This window comes from Eptesicus fuscus, chromosome 1 (assembly GCF_027574615.1).
Source record: "Eptesicus fuscus isolate TK198812 chromosome 1, DD_ASM_mEF_20220401, whole genome shotgun sequence".
NCBI classification, from domain to species: Eukaryota; Metazoa; Chordata; class Mammalia; order Chiroptera; family Vespertilionidae; genus Eptesicus; species Eptesicus fuscus.
Genome location: NC_072473.1, coordinates 124,333,434 through 124,358,082, shown reverse-complemented (window position 1 = coordinate 124,358,082; position 24,649 = coordinate 124,333,434). Strand labels below are relative to the sequence as shown.

The window sequence follows — 24,649 nt, the reverse complement described above, 5'->3', positions numbered from 1 at the left end:
CGTTGGAGGGCCTGACTATAGTTTAAAAAAAAACAACTATGAACAAATTCCTATGCACACTGCTAAGTCGGCTGCTAAGCAGAACAGGCAGCGGCGGCAAAACACCGGGCGGGCCGGACAAATGTCCTCGGCGGGCCGCATGTGGCCCGCGGGCCGTAGTTTGAGGACCCCTGATCTATACCCCAGGGATTTCCCTCCCACCCAACTGAAGACAGTGGTATAGTCTGGCTTGTCACCTGCCACCTGCTCCCGCCTTCCCAGTTTACTGGAGGAAAGCTGTTGCCCTATGGCTTTGAGTTGGTCGAGAGGGGTGCAGGGAAACTACAGTACGCCTGGATAACGGGGGGCCCCCAGGCTTACCCCCAGGCTTGCTCTGAGGGGCAGGAGGAAGGCTGTACCCCCACCCCCAGGCCTAGGACAGGACAGGTGCAAGCTGCAGGGGAAAGGAGACAGAGTCTCTTCCGGCAGCAGGAAGTGGTAACCACCTATGGGGAAACAAGGCTTGTTCCTCCCTATGGGGTGGAGCAAAAGGGGAACCTTAGCTGAGCACTGCTGTCCCCCTCAGAGGGGGGCTGGAGGGAACAACGGCTGAGGTTCTATTCCCTGGTGCTGACCTTCCTTCCCAGCCCACCCTGGGACCGTTCCACCCGGTTCTCCAGGCTCCTTGCACTTAACCCTCAGGGCTGTGACTTGGGAAGGGTGGGCTCCATCTGTTATCCTGAGGTTCTGGGGGGAAGCTGGTGACTCAAGGAAGTCCAGGGCCTGGAGCAGCTACTAGCGTTGAGAGCCAATGGCCGTGCTGTGAAGAGTGCTGTGTGGCAGTGGTGGCCAGGCAGCCTTGTAGAGGTGGCAGGTCAGCAGCCAGAGGGTGCCAGCTTGCTGGGCACTTTGGGGCTCTCACACCGGCCCTGGCTGCTTGGCAGGAGAGCTCTGGGCACAAAGAGGGGAGGCAAGGCCCCAGCTCAGTGGGACCCCCACAGGCATCCTTCGAGGGCATTGCCAGGCCTGGGTCGCCCCGCCCCCGGGGCTGCGCTGGGGGCGGGGCTGGGCGGGGCTGGTGCAGGGTGCTGGGTGCGGAGCCCCGGGAACCCTGTGTAGTAGCTGCAGGGCTCGACGGCGCCGCTGCCCGGCTGCCATGGCCGCGCACGGGAAGCTGCGCCGGGAGCGGGGGCTGCAGGCCGAGTATGAGACGCAAATAAAAGGTGAGAGGGCGCTGGGCTCTTCCGGTCCGGTTCCCTGCGGGGACCCAAGGCTGTGGGGGAGCCCCAAAAGTCCCGCTGCTGGCCCAGGGCCCAGTATCCTCCCCCAGTGACCTCAGGGGGTGTTGAAGGAGGGAGCCTGAGCCCCCTGACCGTCACTCCTTCCTTCCCCCTTCCATCCCCCTTTCCCTCCTCCATCACTCCCTTTCTTCGGTCTCTGCCCTCTTGAGTTCTCCCTGCACTTCACCCAAGGAGCCCGAGAAGAGAATGGGGCCTCTGGGTGCACCAAGATGACCCCCCCAGAAAGTGGCATTCTAGCCACAGTGAAATCGAACACTTGGACTTCGCTGAGGGGGGCCCAGTAAGGAAGTCCAGGTGCCTAGGTGGATGTATTAGTGATGGCTTTGTCCTTAAACCGCTTCAGTCCCTGTTGCCCAGCCCCTTTGCCCTCCCTTGGGCTCGGAGGTGGCTCAGAGCTAGGGCCTCTCTCTCTGGGTCAAGCGGGCACAGTGAACCTTGGCCTGAGAGATTCGTCAGGGCCAGCCTGGCAGCCTTCTGAAGAGCAGACCTCCTTGGGCGCTGATAAACACGCTGTGCAAATCACATGCAAATCAGCTTTGCCGATTCTTAGTCGACAACTTCTGTGGTTTTATTTAGGGGTTTTATTTAGGGTGTGGTGACTCCTGCAAAGGGAAGAGGTAGCATCCAAAAGCACCAGCAGTTTGGGGTCCGAAAATTTCTCGGTGTCTTGAGTTGGGCGACCCCCCTTCTATATCATTCTCCATCACTCTGTTTACCGGTGGAAGAAACTGAAGCTCAGAGGAGCAGTGGTTTGCACGCAGTTGCACAGCACTACAGCTCCTAGGAGGTCAAATGAAATGACCCCTGAAGTCTCTTGCAACACAGAGATGCAGGTTGCAACATAATTATCAATGCAAGCAATTTATACTCAAATATGCCCTAGTCCTCCCCACCTTAGAGAGGCGGTCTTCCACCCGGAGCCAGCGTGAGGCAATGGTGAGGGTGAGCCCTAACTGGTTTGGCTCAGTGGATAGAACATCGGCCTTCGGACTGAAAGGTCCTGGGTTCGATTCCGGTCAAGGGCATGAACCTTGGTTGCGGGCACATCCCCTGTGGGAGGTGTGCAGGAGGCAGCTGATCGATGTGTCTCTCTCATCGATGTTTCTAACTCTCTATCCCTCTCCCTTTCTCTCTGTAAAAAAATCAATAAAACATATTTTTAAACGAATGTTGAGGGTGAGCCAGCTTGCCAAGCCTCACCTTCATCATTTCGAAGATGAAGAGAATGCTTCTCATCCTGCTTCCTCAAAATGCCACGAGGTGGGCTGAAGGACTTTGGAAACTCTTCAGTCAGCAAATATGGGTCAGTTAATTCCCATGGAAAAATTGGGAGTTGGAGGGAGGCTGTCTTTCAGATGTTCCTTATCTGCTCTGGCCCTCCGATTAGTTTAGCTTCTGTTCCCTGCCCCCCACTCCCACCACCGACAAAAGAAACTTCCTACCAGGCTCGAAAACAGGATCACTGTCTTGACACCCTAAATTCTGACAGGTCAGCAGTGTCGTGGTCGGGAGGCCATCTTCTCTTCTGCTTTGCTTGTCAGCAGAAGTGAGACCTAGGCCTTGCTCACAGGAAGTGCTGGTGGGGCCCAAGCACAGTGGATTCCATCCTTCCTTATGACAGATGTTTTCTGTGCATCTATTCTGTCTCTTTTGCTGAGTAAAAGAGAACCAGTCGCTTCCGTCCTTACAGCTCAGAGACATCTAGTAAACAAGGCATCACACAATTATTTTTTTAAAGATATTTTATTGACTTTTTTACAGAGAGGAAGGGAGAAGGATAGAGAGTTAGAAACATCGATGAGAAAGAAACATCGATCAGCCGCCTCCTGCACGCCTCCCACTGGGGATGTGCCAGCAACCAAGGTACATGCCCTTGACCGGAATCGAACCTGGGACCTTTCAGTCCGCAGGCTGACGCTCTATCCACTGAGCCAGACCAGTTAGGGCCACACAATTATTTTTATTTAAAAATAACATTTTTGCCCTAGCCGGTTTGGCTCAGTAGATAGAGCATAGGCCTGCAGACTGAAGGGTCCTGGGTTCAATTCCTGTCAAGGGCACGTGCCTAGGTTGCGGGCTTGGTCCCCAGTAGGGGGCGCGCAGGAGGCGGCCGATCAATGATTCTCTCTCATCGTTGATGTTTCTATATCTCTCTCCCTCTCCCTTCCTCTTTGAAATCAGTAAAAATATACTTTAAAAAAATAAAAATAACATTTTTATTTCAGAGAGGAAGGAGAAGGAGAGAGAGAGAGAGAGAGAGAGAGAGAGAGAAACATCAGTGATGAGAGAGAATCTTTGATCAGTTGCCTCCTGCACGCCCCACACTGGGGATCAAGCCTGCAAACCTGGCATGTGCCCTGACCAGGAATGGAACCGGGCCCTCCTGGTTCATAGGTTGATGCTCAGCCATTGAGCCACACCGGCTGGGCGGCATCACACAGTTCTATTATGATGCTGACCACTATCAAGGGAAAGCCCCGATGTCTAGAAAGGGGGTGGGAAGACCAGTCCTAGTTTGGGGAGAGGTCAGGGAAGGATTCTCTGATGCATGCATCTGAGCTGAGATCTGAGAGGTGGACAGAGACACAGCATGGAGGCTGGGACCAGGCACCAGCTCTTGGTGCTTAGAGAGCGCGAATTCCCAAGTCTCCTACTTGACACCAGCCAGTGCGCATGTCTGGATCCTGATCCAGGCAAGGCTGCCCTGAAGAATAAATGAAACAGTGTGGCAGGCTGGTCCATTCAGCACTGTCATCGTCCCCAGGGAGCTGTTGCTCCAGGAAGGCGGGGCAGATGCCAGAGGAAGGTGAGGTGAGCTTTGAGGTCTCAGACATTTCTTGCAATGAAATGAAATTTACTTTTATTTACAAAATGTTACCCCGAATCAATGAAGATGCTCCACCTGGCCTGCGGAGCTGAGAGTCGGCCACTGGAGCCCGGCCTCAGGTGATAGAAAGACCCTGTCTTGCTTGCCTCTGCCCTGGTCTGCATTGGTTTCATTGTCAGGAAGTTCCCCCTCACCCCCTTCCCCTGCCTTCCCCAGGCTTCCATTTACCCAGCTTGACCCCTCGGTGGAATAAAAGCACCTTTTTAACTAATTTTATTTATTTTTATATTTTTTTATTTCAGACAGGAAGGGAGCGGGAGAGGGAGAGAGAGATAGAAACATCAATGATGAGAGAGAATCATTGATTGGCTGCCTCCTGCACACCCCACACTGGGGATCGAGCCTGCAACCTGGGCATGTGCCCTGACCGGGAATTGAACTGGGACTTCCTGGTTCATAGGTTGGCGCTCAACCACTGAGCCACGCCGGCCGGGCATCTTTTCAGTAGTTTTAGTGAAAGTGTGCAGACTGTGGCCCCTGCGCCCATCACTGAGCCAGTGGTGGAGGGGGATGGAGGGGTCGAGGGACTGGTTATGCATGCAGCCACATCTGGGGCACCTGGAGTCAGGGAGAGGGACCCAGGGGCTGAGAATAGGAAGGGGTGTTCGCCAAAGAGGGATCAGAGTCGGAGATGGGGGTGCCCAGCAGGCAGAACCCACCGAGGCTGCTCCACACGCCACACCCCTGGGAAGTCACTGGCGGCACAGAAATCCAAATGGTACCGGGACCGAGCTGTTCACAGTGGAGTCCTCAGATAGCCACCCCGGTCCTGCCACTTCACCAATCTTTGCAGGTTGGCTCTCTGGACTGAGCCCTTATTGTCTTTTTTTTTTTTTTAAATATATTTCTTTATTGATTTCAGAGAGGAAGGGAGAGGGAGAGAGAGAGATAGAAACATCAATGATGAGAGAGAATCATTGATTGGCTGACTCCTGCACGTCCCCTACTGGGGATCGAGCCTACAACCCGGGCATGTGCCCTTGGCCGGAATCGAACCTGGGACCCTTCAGTCTGCAGGCTGATGCTCTATCCACTGAGCCACACCAGCCAGGGCCCCTTATAGTCTTTAGCTTGGACTGGTACAGTAGCGGTCAACTGGGCTGGGCGCTTCCCTCTGGCATTTGTCCTCCTCATGGGCTCCCCACAGCAGCCCAAGGGGGCTGTGGCTGCCATCTCCCTTGGCCTCAGCCGGGAGTCCCCTGGCCTAGGCTCCCCGCCCCCCCACTGGCCTCTCAGACTCCCTCACTTCCCCTGGCACCGCTGACTAGCCACACTGGCTCCAACCACCTTCACTGTTCCCTCTGCCCGAACATTCTTCCCCCAGTTGTCCCCACAGCTCCTGACCACCCTCTAAAAGAGCCCTTCCAGGGCCCCTGCTCTGATCTGTTCACTAGCTGTCTGTCCCCCGTTCCCATCTCAGCTCCATGAGGGCAGGTGCTCGGTCAACCCTCTCTGCATCCAGAACGCGCCTGGCGCAAACTGGGTATGCAGTCAACTTTCTGCGAAAAGAAGAAAGCAGTTCATGTCCCTCCCCAGGCACAGGGACAGAGACTAGTAAGTGGGTGAGCTGCTTGCCAGAAGCCAGGACAGTGACTTATTTACCCAGGAGCCCCAGTGCCCACCTGGGCACGCAAGTGGGTGGCACAAATGTTTGCAGCCGTTGCTTTAGCTCATCATTCAGGCGGTTCTTGGCTGTAGGTCTGTGTGGGGAAAGCAGCGTTGCTCAATCAAGCCTGCGATAAGGTGTCAAAAGCCAGCAGAGTGGGGGCCCCGGGTGTGGCTCTATCTGCTGGGAGGTGGGAGTGGGGGTGCCCTGGGGTGGGTGATCAGGAGTGGGAACTGGGGACAGAAGACAGGCCAGCTTCCTCACTCCCTTCACTTGTCAGCTCTGACCAGCACCCCGCCCCCGTTCCCCCCCGGCCGCTGGCCTTCGCCATGAGGTTGCCGTGGCCACAAGTTCACTGCGGATTTGGCAGAGCGCCACAGCCACCATGCCGCTGTGCAGCCCCGTGTGTGTGCTTTTGTAGGGAGGCTGCTCTGTTTGGGGTCCTGGGCATCTAAAGGGCAGGAAGTGGCAGGGGAAGCAATTCGGGGGCTTTCCAGAAACCGGGGAGTTACGGGAAGCCTCAGTGAATGGCGCCTGGCTGGGACAGGGCAAGACGGGGCTGGGGCAGCTCTGGGTTCTCACCGTCACATCTGGCTCCCGGATCTGCCATGCTCCCCCTTCACCCCTGGGCCTTTGCCTGGCTCGCCCCTCTCCCTGAAATAGCCTTCCTGTTCCTCTTCAACCAGTTGGGCCTGGCTGGGTTCCCTTTAGCCTCAGCCCAGAGGTCCCTCTCTTCAGGACTGATCTGAGCCCAGCTGGCCGTCTGAACCTGGAAACTTCTTTTCCCCGGGGGCCTCCTCCTTCTTCCCCTCCTGCCCCAGCCGTCACCCTCAGGGCAGACAGGCAGACAGGACAGCCTGCTGCCCAGACCTGAGCCCCGGTTTCCCCACAGAGATGCGCTCGCAGCTGAGCGAGCAATTGCGCTGCCTGGAGCTGCAGGGGGAGCTGCGGCGGGAGCTGCTGCAGGAACTGTCCGAGTTCATGCGGCGCAGGGCCGAGGTGGAGCTAGAGTACTCCCGGGGCCTGGACAAGCTGGCCGAGCGCTTCTCCAGCCGAGGAGGCCGCCTGGGGGGCAGCAGCCGCGAGTACCAAAGCTTCCGGTAGGTCCTGGTTGGCTGGATGGCCGCGGCCGGGCTCAAGCCCTGCTCCCGGTCTGAGTGTCCCTCTGTCCCCCAGGAAGGAGCCGACCCTCCTGTCGTCCTTGCACTGCTGGGCCGTGTTGCTGCAGCAGACGCGGCAGCAGAGCCGGGACAGTGCGGCCCTCAGCGAGGTGCTGGCCGGGCCACTGGTCCAGCGCCTGAGTCACATTGCGGAGGATGTGGGGCGTATAGTCAAGAAGGTAAGGCCCATGCCCTGGCTGGTTTGGCTCAGTGGATAGAGCGTCTGCCTTCGGATGAAGGGTCCCGGGTTGGATTCTGGTCAAGGGCACATGCCCGGGTTGTGGGCTGGATCCCCAGTGGGGGGTGTGCAGGAGGCAGCCGATCTATGATTCTCTCTCATCATTGATGTTTCTCTCTCTCTCTCCCTCTCCCTTCCTCTCTGAAATCAATAAAAATATAAAAATAAATTAATTAATTAAAAAAAGAAAAGAAGGTAAGGCCCTGCCTGGCCAGTGTGGCTCAGTGGTTGAGCGTCGACCTATGAACCAGGAGGTCACAGATCGATTCCCAGTTAGGGCACATGCCCGGGTTGCAGGCTCAATCCCAGTGTAGGGTGTGCAGGAGGCAGTCGATCAATGATTCTCTCTCATCATTGATCTCTCTCCCTCTCCCTCTCCCTTCCTCCCTGGAATCAATACAAATATATATATTTTTTAAAAGAAGGTAAGGCCCCGACCCTGGGTCTAGGAGGTGTGAATGGCCTTAGGATCTATCAAGGGCAGCCTGTGGGTACACAATCCAGAGGCAGCAGGGCTGGGAGGGCTAAGGGACCAAATGGGTGTCAGGCCTGGTGGGGCGGGGGGGGGGGGGGACCTTGAGTGCCAAGCTGAGGTGCAGTGACCACCCCAGGACAGTGGTGGGTCCCGCACTGGGGCAGTGATTCTGTCACCTTTCCCCTTCTCCCCAGAGTAAGGATCTGGAGCAGCAGCTGCAGGAAGAGCTCCTGGAGGTGGTGTCTGAGCTTCAGACGGTGAGGATGCCAATCAGAGGGAGGCTCTCGTATTACATCTCTCCCCCCCATCCCCCGCCCCCCGCCCTCGCGCCAGGCCCAAGGAGGAGGATGGGGGCCCAGGAGAGCCCTGCGTTTCAAGGACCGCAAGCATGGCCCTTTCTCCCTGCTCTGGGCACAGGCTGGGTGGGCTAGGTGCTCATATGGGATTACCTTACTCTCAGGTCTGAGTCCCCGTCGGGTTGGGAGGAGGACGGGGAGGGCTGGCTGTGGCCTTGGCCTTCAGCGGGGCTGCCTGGCCTTGGGCCCCCCTACCTACAGGCCAAGAAGACATACCAGGTGTACCACACGGAGAGCATGAATGCTGAGGCCAAGCTCCGGGAAGCTGAGCGGCAGGAGGAGAAGCGGGCTGGCCGCAGTGCTGCTCCGGCCACGGCCACGGCCACCACTGAGGCAGGGCCCCTGCGCAAGACCTCTGTCAAGAAGGGATCACGGCTGGTAGAAAAGGTGGGCCTGGAGGCCATGGGTCAGTTTGAAGGCTATGGCTCCTGGCCTTTGTCCCTTCGAGCCCTGGCCCTGACCGGGGCCTGCTAGAAGGTGGCGCATAGAGGGGGAAGGCAGAGCTGCGGAGGGGAGAGCCACAGACCTCTGGCAGGGCTGTCAGAGGAGGGCCGGGCTGGGCCTAGTCAGCCCTGCTGGCTCTGGAGGGCTCCTCATGCTGGGGTGGAACACAGAGAGGTCAGGAGGATGGCGACTGTCTCCCCCGTGCTCCTAGCTGCCCCCCCCCCCCTCAGCTCATCAGGGGCAAAGAGAACTCTGGTGCTTTTAAGCCTGGGGCCTTTCTACTCACCCTCCCCGCCTCCTGCAGTGCTGTGAGGTTTCAGAGGCGCAAGGAGACACTGAGAGTGGGTGCTGGGGTGATGTGCAGGGATAAGGAGCATTTGAAGAGAGAATGGAGAGGTTGAGGGTGGCAGGAATACCAGAATGTAGAGGTGACTTTAGGTGTAGCTGTCCACGTGGAGAGGGTAGGGAGGGGGAAAGAGTGTGGGGGCTGGCTGGGTAGGTGACCCTGGTGTACTTGCGTGGTCCTGAGCAGCGTCAGGCCAAGTTCTTGGAGCACAGACTGAAGTGCACAAAGGCGCGCAACGAGTACCTGCTCAGCCTGGCCAGCGTCAACGCCGCGGTCAGCAACTACTACCTGTATGACGTCTTGGACCTCATGGACGTGAGTGCGAGGTGGACAGGTGGGGGAGCTAGTGCCCAGTGCCCTGGGGCCCGCCCGAGCCGTGTCCTTGCTTTCTCCCCAGTGCTGTGACACAGGGTTCCACTTGGCCCTGGGCCAGGTGCTCCGGAGTTACACGGCTGCCGAGAGCCGCACCCAAGCCTCCCAGATGCAGGGCCTGGGCAGCCTGGAGGAGGCGGTGGAGGCCCTAGATCCTCCAGGGGACAAGGCCAAGGTGCTGGAGGTGCACTCAGTCGCCTTCTGCCCCCCGCAGCGTTTTGACTACCAGCCCCACGAGGGGGATGAGGTGAGGGTCACCGCCCCTGCCCCTTCAGGCCCCCAGCATTGACACGAGGGGCTTTGCGTTCCCTGCCCTTCAGGTAAGTCAATGAATTTCACTTTGCTAAGGGATAGAAACTCCTGAATGTAGCTTATTTCTTGGACCCTCATTCAATGGCCTTGAGGCAAATGAGGTCTCCACGCTTGTATTTGAAGCAAACAAATTTCTGCGGCTCATTGCAGTTCATCCAGCTAATGAATACCCACCAGTAAAAATATCACCAGTGTTGACACCAGGTGGCCTTATGGCTGTCCATATAGTCTTCTTCCAATTGTTCTGTATGTTTTAGACATATCATAACAGACTTGGAGGGAAAGAAACCATACAAGCAGTAAAATATAACTAGGCGTTGTTGTTTTAAAATATGTTTTTATTGATTTCAGAGAGGAAGGGAGAGGGAGAGAGAGAGAGAAACATCAATGATGAGAGAGAATCTTGATCTCTGCCTCCTTGTACGCCCTCCACACTGGGGATTGAGGCCGAAACCCAGGCATGTGTTCTGACTGGGAATTGAACCTGGGACCCTTCAGTCCACAGGTGGACGGTCTATCCACTGAGCCAAACCAGCTAGGGCTAGGCATTTTTATATATATAATTGATTTCAGAGAGGAAGGAAGAGGAAGAGAGAGAGAGAAACATCAATGATGAGAGAGAATCACTGATCCGCTGTCTCCTGCACACCCCACACTGGGGATGGAGCCCACAACCCAGCCATGTGCCCTGACCTGGAATCAGACCATGACCTCCTGGTTCATAGGCCAACATTCAACCACTGAGCCATGCCAGCCGGCCACTGGGCATCTTTTTACTTGTCTCTGCACTATTTTTTCCTTTACCAGTTTATCCTAATGGGCATTGCTCATGGACTGGCATTACATGGAGCGCTCAGTTATTTTATGTGTCTCTTGACCAAAATAATGGTTGAAAAAGTCAAAGGGTACTCCAGGCTTCCAGTGGCGTACAGCTATTCTCGACCTCACCCTTTCTGTTCTTGATTCCTACTCCCCCAAAATAGCCACTTCCCCGTCTTCTAGCTACTGTTTCTGGACCTTCTGTTTTCGGGTTCAGATCATGCAGCGGCTGCTAGTTGCTTTTCAACTTTCCATATGCCCCGCTGACTTCTTTCCATGGATGATCGGGGCTCAGCCCCACCATATCCCTGTGATAGTCCTCTCGTCCTGTCCATTGTGCCAGGCAACCTGTGCGCTCGCTCTTATTTTTACTTTTTAAAATATATTCTCATTGATTTCAGAGAGAGGAAGGGAGGAGGAGAGAGAGACAGAACCGTCAGTGATGACAGAGAATCATTGATTGGCTGCCTCCTGCATGCCTGAAACTAACATAAAAATAATGTTGACTGTCAACTATAATTGAAAAATAAAATAAAATGAGACTGAGACTTCTTGTAATTAAATGTTGGACCTCATGGGTTAATTCTCTAATTTCCTTATCTATGCTTTCTATTTCCACATCTCTATGCCTTTTAATTCTGCTTTCTGAGAGATTTCTTCAACGACCTCTTCCAACCCCTTGTTGAATTTTTTAAAAAGTGTACTTTCATATTTTTGTTTCTAAGAGTTCTGTTTTGTTGTACAAATTTCTGTTTAAAATAATCCTTTGTTCTTGTTTCACGAATACGATATCTTCTCAAATCTTTCTGCAATGTTTATTTTTGTTTGCTGGACAATTTTCTCTGTTTCTTGCATTTTCTTCCAGTGTTTTTTAAAATTTGTTTTGATCTGTCTTTCATTTTAGAGTTTCCCTGAAATGGCTGACTTGGCCATCAGTTCATATTTAAGAGGAGGCACAGAGAGGGGAATTAAATACATGATGTGGCCCAGCCTCCGTGGCTCAGTGGTTGAGCATCGACCTATGAACCAGGAGGTCACGGTTCGATTCCCAGTCAGGGCACATGCCCGGGTTGCGGGCTCCATCCCCATAGATTGGCTGCCTCCTTCACAGCCCCTGCACAGCCCCCCCATCCCCAGTGTGGGGGCTGTGAAGGAGGCAGCCAGTCTATGATTCTTTCTCATTATTAATGTTTTTATCCCTCTCTCCCTCTCCTTTCCTCTCTGAAATCAATTTTTAAAAATGTGATGTGTGTGAGCAGAGCTGGTCAACAGTGAGTGCCCTTCCCCACAGGGTGGCTGGGCGGGGACTCACATCAATGCTCCGAGGGAGACCCACACCTTGGGGAACCCAGGAGGTGCATCTCAGTAAGAGGGTGCTAGGAAAAACTCTAGGACTTGGGCTAGAATTGGGGGAGGGGAGTTGGGAGAGAGGCTTGACTCTGGCTTGGATGCTGATAGGAAGCAGGGGTAACTCTGAGTGTGTATCTTAATAAGTCTTACCTAGCCCTAGCCGGTTTGGCTCAATGGATAGAGCGTTGGCCCCTGGACCGAAGGGTCGTGGGTTCGATTCCGGTCAAGGGCACGTACCTCGGTTGTAGGCTCCAGTTGGAGCATGTGTGGGAAGCAACCAATTGATGTGTCTCTCTCACATCGATATTTCTCTCTCTGTGTCTCTCCCTCTCCCTTCCACTCTCTAAAAAAAAAAAATCAACAGAAAAATATCCTTGGGTGAGGATTAACAACAACAACAAAAAAAGTCTTATCTGGAAGTCAGGGAGGCTAAAGCTGTCTTCAGTGAGGAAGCAGCAGTCACTCAGGAGCTGGGACAGAGGAAAGTTTGCTTATATTTGTGGCTTGGACAGCATTTTTGTTTTTGTTTGTGCTCAGACATGATTACAAGGTGGTCATGCTTTTTGTCTTCACCCCTCATGGTCACAGAGGGGCCTTGTCTGATGCTGATGCTCTCTGACATTCCTTATGTTCAATGGGACAGCACCAAGACCCAGCTGTGAGTGCCCGGCCAGCTCCAGATGGCGGCGGCTGCCTTGCTTCTTTCTCATCAGTAGGGAGTTTCGTCACCTTCAGCTGTGACTAGTGTCCCTGAGTCCAGCATTCCTCTGATTTATCCTTTCCCGAGAGTCAATCTCTAGCTTGCTGCTATTCGTGTGGGTTTTGAGAGGGTGGAACTTCTAACCTCAGTGCTCCCTATGGCCTGGATAGTCTTTTAAAAAATATTTATTAATTAAATTGATTGGGGTGACATTGGTCAACATGAATGTATAGGTTTCATGTGTGGGTTTCTATGTTACAAGATCTGTATATTGTACTGTGTGCCCACGACCCAGATGCAAATCTCCCGTCACCTTATATTAGGACCCTCTTGTCCTCCCACCCCCTTCCCTCTGGCAACCACCACACTGCTGTTTGTGTTCATATGTTTCAGTTTTATATCCCACATATGAGTGAGATCATATGGTTCTTAGCTTTTTCTGAGTGACTTATTTCACTTAGCATAATGTTCTCAAGGTCCATCCATGTTGTTGCAAATGGCGCTATTTCATCCTTTTTATGGCCGAGTAGTATTCAATTGTGTATATGTACCACATCTTCTTTATCCAGTCCTCTATTGAGGGACACTTTGGTTGTCTCCATGTCTTGGCCACCATGAATAATGCTGCAATGAACATAGGGGCGCATATATCTTTGCAAATACATGATTTTGAGTTTTTTGGATCTATACCCAGGAGAGGGATTGCTGGGTCATATGGTAGCTCTATTCTTAATTTTTTTTCCAAAATTTTATTGATGTTCTACAGAGAACCAATGTACATGCCCTTGACCAGAATCGAACTAGGGACCCTTCAGTCTGCAGGCCGACGCTCTATCCACTGAGCCAAACCTGCCAGGGCATCTATTCTTAATTTTTTGAGGAGTCACCAGACTGATTTCATAGTGGTTATTCCAGTCTACTAGTACATTCCCACCAGCAGTGAATGAGGGTTCCCTTTTTTCCACAACCTCTCCCACACTTATTGCTTGTCTTGTTGATGATGGCCACCCTAACAGGTGTGAGGTGGTATCTCATTATAGTTTTGATTTGCATTTCCCTGATGGCCAGTTAGGTTAAACATCTTTTCATATATCTATTGGCTGTTTGTATGTCTTCTTGGGAGAGGTGTATTTTCAGGTCCTCTGCCCACTTTTTGATTGGGTTGTTTGTTTATTTAGTGTTGAGTTTAATGAGTCCTTTATATATTTTGGAAACTAAACCTTTGTTGGAGCTACTGTTTGCAAATATCATCTCACATCTGGTTGGCTGCCTGTTTGTTTTGTTGTCCGTTTCTTTTGCTGTGCAGAAGCTTTTGAGTTTGATATAGTCCCATTCATTTATTTTTGCCTTTGCCTCCCTTGCCTTTGGAGTCAAGTTCATAAAATGTTCTCTTTTACCAAGGTCCATAAGTTTGGTACCTATATTTTCTTTTATGCAACTTATTGTTTCGGATCTTATAGGTAGGTCTTTGGTCCATTTTGAATTAATTTTTGACCCCGGGGACAAACTGTAATCCAGTTTCATTCATTTGCATGTGGCTTTCCAGTTTTTTCTAGCCCCATTTTATTGAAGAGACAATCTTTACTCCATTGTGTGTTTCTGGCTTCTTTGTTGAAAATTATGTCCATATACATGTGGTTTTAAAAAGATATTTTTTTTATTGATTTCAGAGAGGAAGGGAGAGGGAGAGAGATAGAAACACCAATGATGAGAGAGAATCATTGATTGGCTGCCTGCATGCTCCATACTGGGGACCACGACCATAACCCGGGCATGGGCCCTGATGGGGAATCAAACCGTGACCTCTGGGTTCTTAGGTCGATGCTCAACCATTGAGCCATGCCAGTAGGGCATACACGTGGTTTTATAGCTGGGCTCTCTATTCTGTTCCATTGGTCTGTGTGTCTTTTTCTCTGCCAATACCATGCTGTTTTGATTAGCGAAGCTCTGTGGTATAATTTGAAGTCAAGTAGCGTGATATCTCTAGCTTCATTCTTTTTTCTCAGGATTGCTTTGGCTATTTCGGGTCCTTTGTGGTTCCATACAAATCTGATGATTTCTCATTCTATTTCTTTAAAAAATGACATTGGGATTTTAAAAAAAAAATATATATATATTATTGATTTTTTTACAGAGAGGAAGGGAGAGGGACAGAGAGTTAGAAACATTGATGAGAGAGAAACATCGATCAGCTGCCTCTTGCACACACCCCCACTGGGGATGTGCCTGCAACCAAGGTACATGCCCTTGACTGGAATCGAACCTGGGACCCTTCAGTCTGCAGGCCGGTGCTCTATCCACTGAGCCAAACCGGTTAGGGCGACATTGGGATTTTGATGGGGATTGCATTAAATCTGTATATCGCTTTGGGTAATATGGCCATTTTAACTATGTTGATTCTTCCAATCCATGAACACGGAATATTTTTCCATTTTGTTGTGTCTTTTTTGATCTCTTTTAATAAAGCTTTGTAATGTTTAGTATTTAGGTCTTTCATGTTCTTTGTTAAGTTTCTTCCTAGGTATTTTATTCTTTTGGTTGCAATTGTAAAAGAAATTGTTTTTTTGGGGTTATTTTTTGTGTTTTTTTTTTCTAAATATATTTTTAATTGATTTCAGAGAGGAAGGGAGAAGGATAGAGAAATAAAAACATCAATGATGAGAGAGAACCATTGATCGGTTGCATGAGCCTTCAACCAGAATTGAACCCGGGACCCTTCAGTCCACAGGCTGACGCTCTATCCACTGAGCCAAACCGGCTAGGGCAGGAATTGTTTTCTTTTTCTTCATTTCTTTTTCTGAAGTTTTGTTGTTAGTATACAGGAAGGCGATGGATTTTTTTATTATGTATTTTTTTTAATTGATTAAGGTATTACAAATGTGTCTTTATCCCCCCAATATCCCCTCATCCCCCCAGTCCTGCCCTCACCCTCGCCCCCTGTTGTCTGTGTCCATCGCAAGAAAGGCGATGGATTTTTGCACATTGATTCTGTATCCTGCAACTTGACTGTATTTGTTTATTGTTTCCAATAGTTTTTGTTTTTTTTTGGTGGAGATGTTTTTATCATTGTGGTAAAATATACATAAGATTTACCATTTTTAAAGTGTACAGTTCAGTGGCATTAAGCACATGAACCACAACCACCATCCACTTCCAGGCCTTTTTCCTCTTCCCAAACTGAAACTCTGTTCCCATTAGACACTTTCCCCTCCCCCAGCCCCTGGCACCCGCTAATCTCCTTTCTGTCTCTATGGAGTTGCTTCTTCTGGACATTTTATGTAAATAGACTCATGGAATATACGGCCTTTGTGTCTGGCTTCTTTCACTCAATAGAATGTCTTCAAGGTTCACCCACCTTGTAGCCGGGATCAGCCAGGACTTCATTCAGTTTCATGCCTGAATAACATTCTATTTAGCGTGGATGCACCACACTTGCTGATCCATTCATCGGCTGTTGGGCACTTGGGTTGCTGCTGCCTTTGGGCTGTTATGAGTGTGCAGCCATGAGCATCCGTGCGCAAGTCTGGGTGTGCTCTTTTCTCTTGGGGCGGCGCCCTTGCTATTGTTCAGAGGCAGATGTACAAAGCGTCAAGGCCTGCTGATCTTGTACATGAGGCAGTGGAATGTGCTCAGTTCCCTCGTGCCCCGCAGACCTCAGTGCCCGCCCCTGCCCCACTCCCACGTCTGAGCTCTGTCTTCAGGCTCGGCCCCAGTTCCCTGACGCTGCCCTTTGCAGGTGGCTGAGATCCAGGTGGAGGTGGAGCTGCGGGACGAGATTCTGCCCAGAGCCCAGAATATCCAGAGCCGCCTGGACCGACAAACCATAGAGACAGAGGAGGTATGAGTGGCCCGGCCTGGCATGGGGGATAGGGACTTGGAGACACGGAACTAGATGGCCATAGCCTCCCTTCCTCTTCCTTCAGAGTTGGATTCTTTTTTAAAAATATATATTTTATTAATTTTTTAGAGAGGAAGGGAGAGGGATAGAGAGTTAGAAACATCGATAAGAGAGAAACATCAATCAGCTGCTTCCTACACACCCCCTACTGGGGATGTGCCCACAACCAAGGTACATGCCCTTGACCGGAATCGAACCTGGGACCCTTGAGTCCGCAGGCTGATGCTCTATCACTGAGCCAAACCGGTTAGGGCCAGAGTTGGGTTCTTTTTAAAAAATTATACTTTATTGCCCTAGCTGGTTTGGCTTAGTGGATAGAGCATCGGCCTGTGGACCGAAGAGTCTCGGGTTTGATTCCGGTCAAGGGCATGTACCTCAGTTGCAGGCTCCTCTCCGGCCTGGGTCAGGGATCATGCAGGAGGCAACCAATCAATGTGTTTCTCCCACATCCATGTTTCTCTCTGTCTTTCCCTCTCTCTTCCACTCTCTCTCTAAAAATCAATGGAAAAATATCCTCGGGTGAGGATTAAAAATATATATACATATATATTTTTAATTGATTTCAGAGAGAGGAAGGGAGAGGGAGAGAGGGTTGGAAACATCAATGATGAGTGAGAATCATTGATTGACTGACTCTTGCACACCCCACACTAGGGATCGAGCCCACAACCCAGGCACGTGCCCTGACCAGGAATTGAACCATGACCTCCTGGTTCATAGGTCGACGCTCAACCACTGAGCCACACTGGCTGGGCCAGAGTTGGATTCTTGTCCCTTGCCTGTGCCCCATTTCTTCCTGCCCTGTCTCCTCCCCAGGTGAACAAGACGCTGAAGGCCACACTGCAGGCCCTGCTGGAAGTGGTGGCATTGGAGGATGGGGACATGCTGGACTCCTTCCAGGCCAGTCCCTCCACGGAGTCCCTCAAGTCCACCAGCTCCGACCCAGGTGCTCGGCAGGCGGGCCGGAGGCGGGGCCAGCAACAGGAGACCGAGACCTTCTACATCACGGTGGGGAGGGCCCGGCTGGGGGGCAGGGGTGGGGTACGGGGAGGGCCCAGAGCTGGGACTAAAACTGCGGGCTGTTTTGGGGGCTTCCCAGAAGCTCCAGGAGTACCTGAGTGGACGGAGCATCCTTGCCAAGCTGCAGGCCAAGCATGAGAAACTGCAGGAGGCCATTCAGCGAGGTGGGCCCCACTCCCGGCCCCCCCTTAGTCTCTTTCACGCCACCCCCAGGACTAGGAATGGCACCTGCCCTTGGCTCTCCTACCTTGGAACCCCACCCACCCATGCTCCTCTCTGCCCAGAGAGGTTGCTTGGCGTGAAGGAAATAATCCAGCCAGGTTCCTGGCCTCGACTGCACCCTTGCCCCTGCTACTGCCCTTGGCCTTCAGGCCACACCTTCCTCTCTGCAGTGCCTTGAGGACCTGCTGGCCTGAGAGGCACACCAATGCTTTCTGTTCCCCAGGTGACAAGGAGGAGCAGGAGGTGCCCAGGTGAGTCCTTCATGAGGGGCTGGTTGGTTTCAAGGAGCTGGGGTTCTGCAGGGGTCAAGCTGTGATGGCCCCACCTCCCTTGTCCTTGGGGCGCAGCTCTGCTGCTCATTCCTCTGTGGCCTCAATTTCCCACTGTACCCAGTGGGTTCTGGAATAACTCCCATGCTCCAGGGCCCTGCTTGGTTGGGCTGGGGGGAGGAGCATCCTAGTCTCCATGCCCAAAACCCTCAGAGCCAGCTCCCATTCATCACAGCGCCCAGTACACACAGAGAAAATTCCAGAAGAGCCGCCACCCCCGCCCCAGCTCCCAGTATCACCATAAACTCTTCGGAGGAGACATGGAGAAGTTTATCCAGGTACTTGGCTTTGCCTCACGCTCCCAACTAAATGCAGGCCCTTGCCCAGCCAGTGTAGCTCCGTGGTTGAGTGTTGACCTATGAACCAGGAGGTCACAGTTCGATTCCTGGTCAGGGCACATGCCCGGGTTGCGGGCTCAATCCCCAGTGTGGGGCGTGCAGGAGGCAACTGATCAGTGATTCTCTCTCATCATTGATATTTCTGTCTCTCTCTCCCTCTCCCTTCCTCTCTGAAATCAATAAAAATATGTGTAAAAACAAGCAAACAAACAAATAAATAAATGCAGGCCTGCATTCTGATCTCTCTCTGGGCCTGGCTGCCTATGACCCCAGTGTCCTTTGTCGCCACGCACTTGTCAGCCCACCTTCCTGGGTGGGCCTTTGCTGGGCCTCCCCTGATGGAGGGGAGGGTCCTTATCTAGTAACACGCATTCACAGAAAGCCTCCGGCAGCAGCTATTATTTTTCATGCTGTGATTATGTATGTAAACATTCTAAATAGAGTCGACAGACTATTTAGACGAACAAATTCGAGTTTTGCAATGCTACTTGATTAGAGGTCAACATACAGAATCAAATTACATTTTCACATGCCGGCAATAAACAGCAAGGAAAATGTAAGGCTCTGCCCAAAAATGGCACCAGGGACATCAGTCACCTGGGAGCCAATCTTGCACGCAGCTTGCCGGGCCTCGTTGCCCGCAACCATAATGCATTGTTAAGAGGGGACAAGTTGGCCCTAGCCGGTTTGGCTCAGTGGATAGAGTGTCCGGCCTGCGGACCAAAGGGTCCCGGGTTCGATTCTGGTCAAGGGCACATACCTTGGTTGCAGGCTCCTCCCCGACCCGGGCACTGGTTGGGGCACGTGCAGGAGGCAACCAGTTGATGTGTTTCTCCCACATCAACGTTTCTCTCTGTCTTTTCTTCTCTCTTCCACTCTCCCTAAAAAAATCAATGGACTTTTTCCTGCACTCAGAGAACTGACTAGTCAGAGATACGAAAGTAATAGGTTATGTAAGTTATGCAGTCGAAATTGGGTATTTGTAAATAGCGCCAGGTAGGCCTTCTACCAGTAATACTCCAAGAGTTACGGCAGCAAAGGGATTTAGAAAGAACATTTTTTACACAGTTAATTTACCATGTAAAATGGCTGTAAATGGTAATGTATACAGATTCTCTGTTCCAACATTCCATTGTAAACTTCTTGTTAAGACTGTTACGTTTTTATTGCTGTCGTATGGAATGAGATTGCAAGAAGAAAAAGAACCCTTAACTAGAAAAAAAAAATCAATGGGAAAATATCCTCGGGTCAGGATTAACAACAACAACAAACAAAAAAATGAGAGCGAGGACAAGGTGGGACGTGCCGTGTCCAGAGAGTCATGAACACCTTCTCTGTCCCCAGAGCTCAGGCCAGCCCGTGCCCCTGGTGGTGGAGAGCTGTGTCCGCTTCATTAACCTCAACGGTAAGCCTGGCACCCGGCACCTGGCACCCATCTGGGGGGTGGGGGAGGCCTCGGTGCCCACCAGCCCTTTGTTCTCCCACAGGCCTGCAACACGAGGGCATCTTCCGAGTGTCGGGGGCCCAGCTCCGCATCTCAGAGATCCGCGATGCTTTTGAGAGAGGTGGGGGCAGGCAGCGTGGGGTGGGGTGGGGTGGGAGGCTAGCCAGGCTGGCTGTGCTCAGCCTCCTGCCCCCCGTGTTGTCCTCAGGGGAGGACCCCCTGGTGGAAGGCTGCTCGGCCGGCGACCTGGATTCGGTGGCGGGGGTCCTGAAGCTCTACTTCCGGAGCCTGGAGCCCCCCCTCTTCCCCCCGGACCTGTTCCGGGAGCTTCTGGCTTCTGCGGGTGAGGCCAGGGCCTGAGGCCGGCGGGGTGGGGAGGGCCGGTCCCCAGTGGCCTATGGCCACACTCACGGGCTTCTCCCCTCTCGGGGTGGTGGCCTCGGTCACAGAGCTGGAGGCCATGGAGGAGCGGGTGGAGCTGGTGAGCCGCCTTCTGGCGCAGCTGCCGGGCCCGGTGCTGGTCGTGCTGCGTTACCTCTTCACCTTCCTCAGCCAGTGAGTGCTTTTGGGGGGGCGGGGGGCGGCAGGGCGGCTGCCCAGGGGGTTGCGGGGAACACGGGGCAGGGAGTTCCCTGCTTGTGACCCGCGTGTGCCCCCAGCCTGGCCCAGTATAGCGATGAGAACATGATGGACCCTTACAACCTGGCCGTGTGCTTTGGGCCGACGCTGCTGCCCGTGCCCCCTGGGCAGGACCCCGTGGCCTTGCAGGGCCAGGTGAACCAGCTGGTGCAGACGCTCATTGTGCAGCCCGCACGGGTTTTCCCACCCCTCACCCTGCTGCCGGGCCCTGTCTATGAGAAGTGCATGGCACCGCCTTCTGCCAGCTGCCTGGGGTACGCTCTTTGTGCTGCTGGGGGATGGGGTTCGGGGGGGGGGCGGTCCAGCGGAGCCCCCTAAATGCTCATCGTCCTCGCTCTACTCTGGGCCTCAGGGACACCCAGGTGGAGGGTCTGGCAGGCGAGAACGAGCCGGAGCTGGAAGCTGGGACCCCGGCCCAGGAGGATGGTGAGGGTGTCTGGAAGGAGGACCCCACCCTGTGGCCCTGCCCTGGGTGCCCACTCCACCCCCCCCACTCAGACCCCTTCTTCTCCTCAGTCCTGGAGGGCGTCGTGGAGGCGGTGGCCTGCTTTGCCTACACGGGCCGCACGGCCAAAGAGCTGACCTTCCAGCGCGGGGACGTGCTGCGGCTGCACGAGCGGGCCTCGGAAGACTGGTGGCGGGGCGAGTGCGCTGGCACCTGGGGGCTCATTCCGCACAAGTACATCACGCTGCCTGAGGGGTGAGTGAGTGCCCCATGCTGTCCAGAGACTCTCCACAGCTGCTCTTCCCCCAGGACCTGGCCCTTTCCTACCCCAAGTCTCAGGGTCTGGAGGCTTTCTTTTAAAGATATATATATATATATATATATATATACATATATATATGTATATATATATATACGTATATATATATGTATATATATATAAATATATATATATATATATATATATATATACTTTAAATGTATTTTATTGATTTTTTACAGAGAGAAAGAGAGAGGGATAGAGAGTTAGAAACATCGATGAGAGAGAAACATCAATCAGCTGCCTCCTGCACACCCCCTACTGGGGATGTGCCCACAACCAAGGTATATGCCCTTGACTGGAATCGAACCTGGGACCCTTCAGTCCGCAGGCTGACGCTCTATCCACTGAGCCAAACCGGTTAGGGCTAAAGCTATATTTTTTAAAATTGATTTCAGAGAGGAAGGAAGAGGGAGAAAGAGATAGAAACATCAATGATGAGAGAGAATCATTCATTGGCTGCCTCTTGCACACCCCACACTGGGGATCGGGCCTACAACCTGGGCATGTGCCCTGACCGGGAAACGACCCGTGACCTCCTGGTTCATAGGTCGACGCTCAACCACTGAGCCACACCAGCTGGGCAGTCTGTGGGCTTTCTGTGTGCCTTTCTGAGCACTTCTTGCTGCCACTGAGGCACAAAACCTGCTGGCCCCCAGCACCCTAAACAAGCCATCTTTCTGACCCCAGAGCAGAGAAGCACGCGGTGGGCCCGGGGCTGCAGGCTGGGGAGCTGCTGAGCAGTGCGGAGGGCCTCCCGGCTGTGGAGATCACCCAGCGGTGAGCAAGGGGGGTTTGGCCCCCTCGGGGAGATCCTTCTGGTGGCTTCACTGCCCGCCCCCACCTGAGCACTGCTCTGGGGGCCAAGCCTGTCCCGGGCAGCGGGCAATGGTCCAGGCTGGAGGGGGGATGGGGTCAGGTTTGGGGCACCTGGAGAGAAGCCCAGAGTGGGGAGAGTTGTCTGGGTGAGGGATGCCACAGGAGGACAGAATGGACCCACTGGGCCAGCCTCACTGTCTTCCCCTTGGCCACACCCTGGCATGGGAGGAGTCACTGCCAGGTTGTGCAGACTTCCCAGGGTCCCGCCTGGCTCACTGTCTGTGCCCTGCAGGCCAGAGCTATGTACCCCACCCGGGGGCTCTTCTGGGCACAAACGGCACTGCTTGGTCCCAACCTCCCCAGATCGACATGTGGAGGTGGATAAGGTGAGTGGGGGAATGGCTGAGCGGCAGGTGGGGGATATCTCTCCTCTTCCCCCATGAGGGTTGAGTCTGCCCTTCCTGACCTCAGACAGGCTGGCTGAGCCCATCTCAGAGAGGGGCAGGCCAGCGAGGGGAAGGATGGGTCCATCGGCAAGGACAGGGGTGACACGGAGGCTCATGCATTTGGGCTTCATGGTTCTTTTTAAAATATATATTTTATTGATTTTTTTTACAGAGAGGAAGGGAGAGGGATAGAGAGTTAGAAACATCCATGAGAAAGAAACATCGATCAGCTGCCTCCTGCACACCCCCCACTGGGGATGTGCCCGCAACCAAGGTACATGCCCTTGACCGGAATCGAACCCGGGACCCTTCAGTCCGCAGGCCGATGCTCTGTCCACTGAGCCAAACCGGTTAGGGCTAAAAAATACATTTTTATTGATTTCAGAGAGGAAGGGAGAGGGAGAGAAAAACATCAATGATGAGAGAGTATCATTGATCAGCTGCCTCCTGCACGCCTCCCACTGGGGATCGAGCCTGCAACCTGGGCATGTGCCCTAACTGGGAATCGAACCGTGACCTCCTGGTTCATAGGCCGATGCTCAACCACTGAGCCACACCGGCTGGGCTGACTCTCCACTTTTCTCATGTGGTTGGTTCTTGAGTGGGAAGTGGTGAGTGGGTTGGGCGAGGGGCTACCGGGCAGGCTTCAAGGCTGGAATCTAGAGCCAGGCTTGGGTGGCAGGTGGTGACATGGCAGGAGCTTGGTGGGCCAGGGAGGATGAGAGGGACAGATGGCAAAGAGGTTGGAGGGGATGGCTGGCTGCAGAGCTGGGCAGGACAGCGGTTCTCTCAGGGGGCAGAGGGGGTTCTGGGCATGGCCCCGGCAAGGGGTGCAGCCTGGGGAGCCCTGGCTTCCTTCTCTGTCCATTGGACCCAGTGCACCCACCTATGGGTGCTCACTGCTCCCAGCTGAGACAGAGGCCCAGAGGACAGACAGACCAGGTCTGAGGAGAGAGCTTGCGAGTAGGCTGTGTCTGGATGTGGCCCAGTGGCCAGGCTGGGAGCCGGGGGACAGGGGGCTGAGTTGGACCACCAGGTGGTGGGGGCGGGGCTGGGCAGCTGAGAGATTCCAGGGGAGGCCGTCGGCAGGTGGGGCCCGGCGGGGTGCAGATGGATGCTGATCTGGGAGCTCCTGCATGCTGGCGGCCCCCCAAGGTCATGTGGGAGATCTCAGCCAGGGAGAGAGTGAGTGTGAGAAGGAGAAGAGGGCAGTCAGGGCTCAGCCAGAGGCTCCCACACTCGAGGCTGGGTTGAAGATTGCTGTCCCCAGAGGAGGTGGTGACAGCCACAGCAAAAGTGGCAGGAGGGAGACTGGGCGAGGGAGGAGGGACAGGTTGGGGGCAGATGACTTTGGTTTTGGAGTCGGGGGTTCCGGTGGAGGGTTGGGCACCAGGGGGTAGGAGGGCCTCACTCCAGCGTACACTGAGCCGGAGGTGGGGGGAGTGGCAGGGCAGTGAGGGACACTCCTACCAGATGCCCTCCCTCTCACCTCTCTGCCAGGCTGTGGCGCAGACCATGGACTCCGTGTTCAAGGAGCTCTTGGGAAAGACTGCCGTCCGCCAGGGCCTGGGGCCAGCATCCACCAACTCTCCCAGCCCGGGGCCCCGCAGCCCGAAGCTTCTAGGCTGTGGCCGCCTGGGCAAGAACAAAGGCTTCTCCCGCAGCCCTGGGGCGCCGGCCTCACCCTCAGCGTCCCAACCCCCGGGCCTGGACTCACCCCTTAAGCCACACTGAGGTGCTGCTGGCTCCTCAGCAGACACCCCCCTCCCCTCACCCTAAGGGGTCGCCGGCAAGACCCTCCTCCCTCCCCAGGCCCTTTGCTTCTCCCTCGCCCTGTCCAGCAAGCACGGAGCACCTGCTCTTGACCCTTTGCGGAAAGAAGGATGTGGCTGGCGAACGATCCCCTGCCTGTCCCAGCCCTGGCTTAGGCCCTTTTGGGAGGCGGCCACAGGAGGCTGGGGGCAGCCCCTCCCCAGCTTGCCTGTGAGGGCTCATCAGTGGCTGTTGGGTGGTGGGTGCCCTTGCTCAGATGAGCAGGCCTGCCAGTGCCCAGGCCCTTCTCTGCTTCAACCGAGGGCACAGGACTGGCGGGGGTTGGCGGGCCTGGCAGCCATTCATAAAGACTTGACCACTGACTCCCCTGCGTGAGCCAGGTGTCTTGTTTTGGGGGACTGGGCAGGTGGGTACAGGGCCAACCCCCTGGCACCCTCACTGCTTGAGGCCAGATGCCAGGGCATTCAGCAAAGGTGGCAGGGTGGGCGGCTGGACCAGCTACTGCTGGGGGGTGGAGGGGGGCTCGGCACAGGGCTGTGTGGGTTGGGGGCTTGGACATTTGAAGCTGTCACCTGCATCGTGGGCTCCAGAGTCCTGCATGGGTGTGTGGGT

General features: G+C 53.9%; 1 protein-coding gene across 2 annotated transcripts; it reads left to right on the top strand.

Moving 5' to 3' along the window:
• Nucleotides 1-1,120: 1,120 nt before the first annotated feature.
• Nucleotides 1,121-24,392, top strand: ARHGAP4 (Rho GTPase activating protein 4). Of its 2 annotated transcripts, XM_054718316.1 has the most exons (22): nucleotides 1,121-1,202; nucleotides 6,666-6,873; nucleotides 6,950-7,112; nucleotides 7,841-7,903; nucleotides 8,204-8,389; nucleotides 8,979-9,107; nucleotides 9,190-9,411; nucleotides 16,082-16,183; nucleotides 17,060-17,251; nucleotides 17,343-17,427; nucleotides 17,709-17,736; nucleotides 17,990-18,092; nucleotides 19,497-19,557; nucleotides 19,640-19,717; nucleotides 19,805-19,939; nucleotides 20,046-20,151; nucleotides 20,256-20,489; nucleotides 20,588-20,661; nucleotides 20,752-20,935; nucleotides 21,690-21,779; nucleotides 22,111-22,204; nucleotides 23,765-24,392. In XM_054718316.1, exons 1-22 carry the CDS (start codon nucleotides 1,136-1,138, stop codon nucleotides 23,996-23,998), a joined length of 2,838 nt encoding a protein of 945 aa, XP_054574291.1. In that variant the 5' UTR covers nucleotides 1,121-1,135; the 3' UTR covers nucleotides 23,999-24,392. The 2 variants fall into 2 exon arrangements, with proteins under 2 accessions (XP_054574291.1, XP_054574287.1); XM_054718312.1 differs by having other exon boundaries at nucleotides 20,588-20,935.
• Nucleotides 24,393-24,649: the final 257 nt, after the last annotated feature.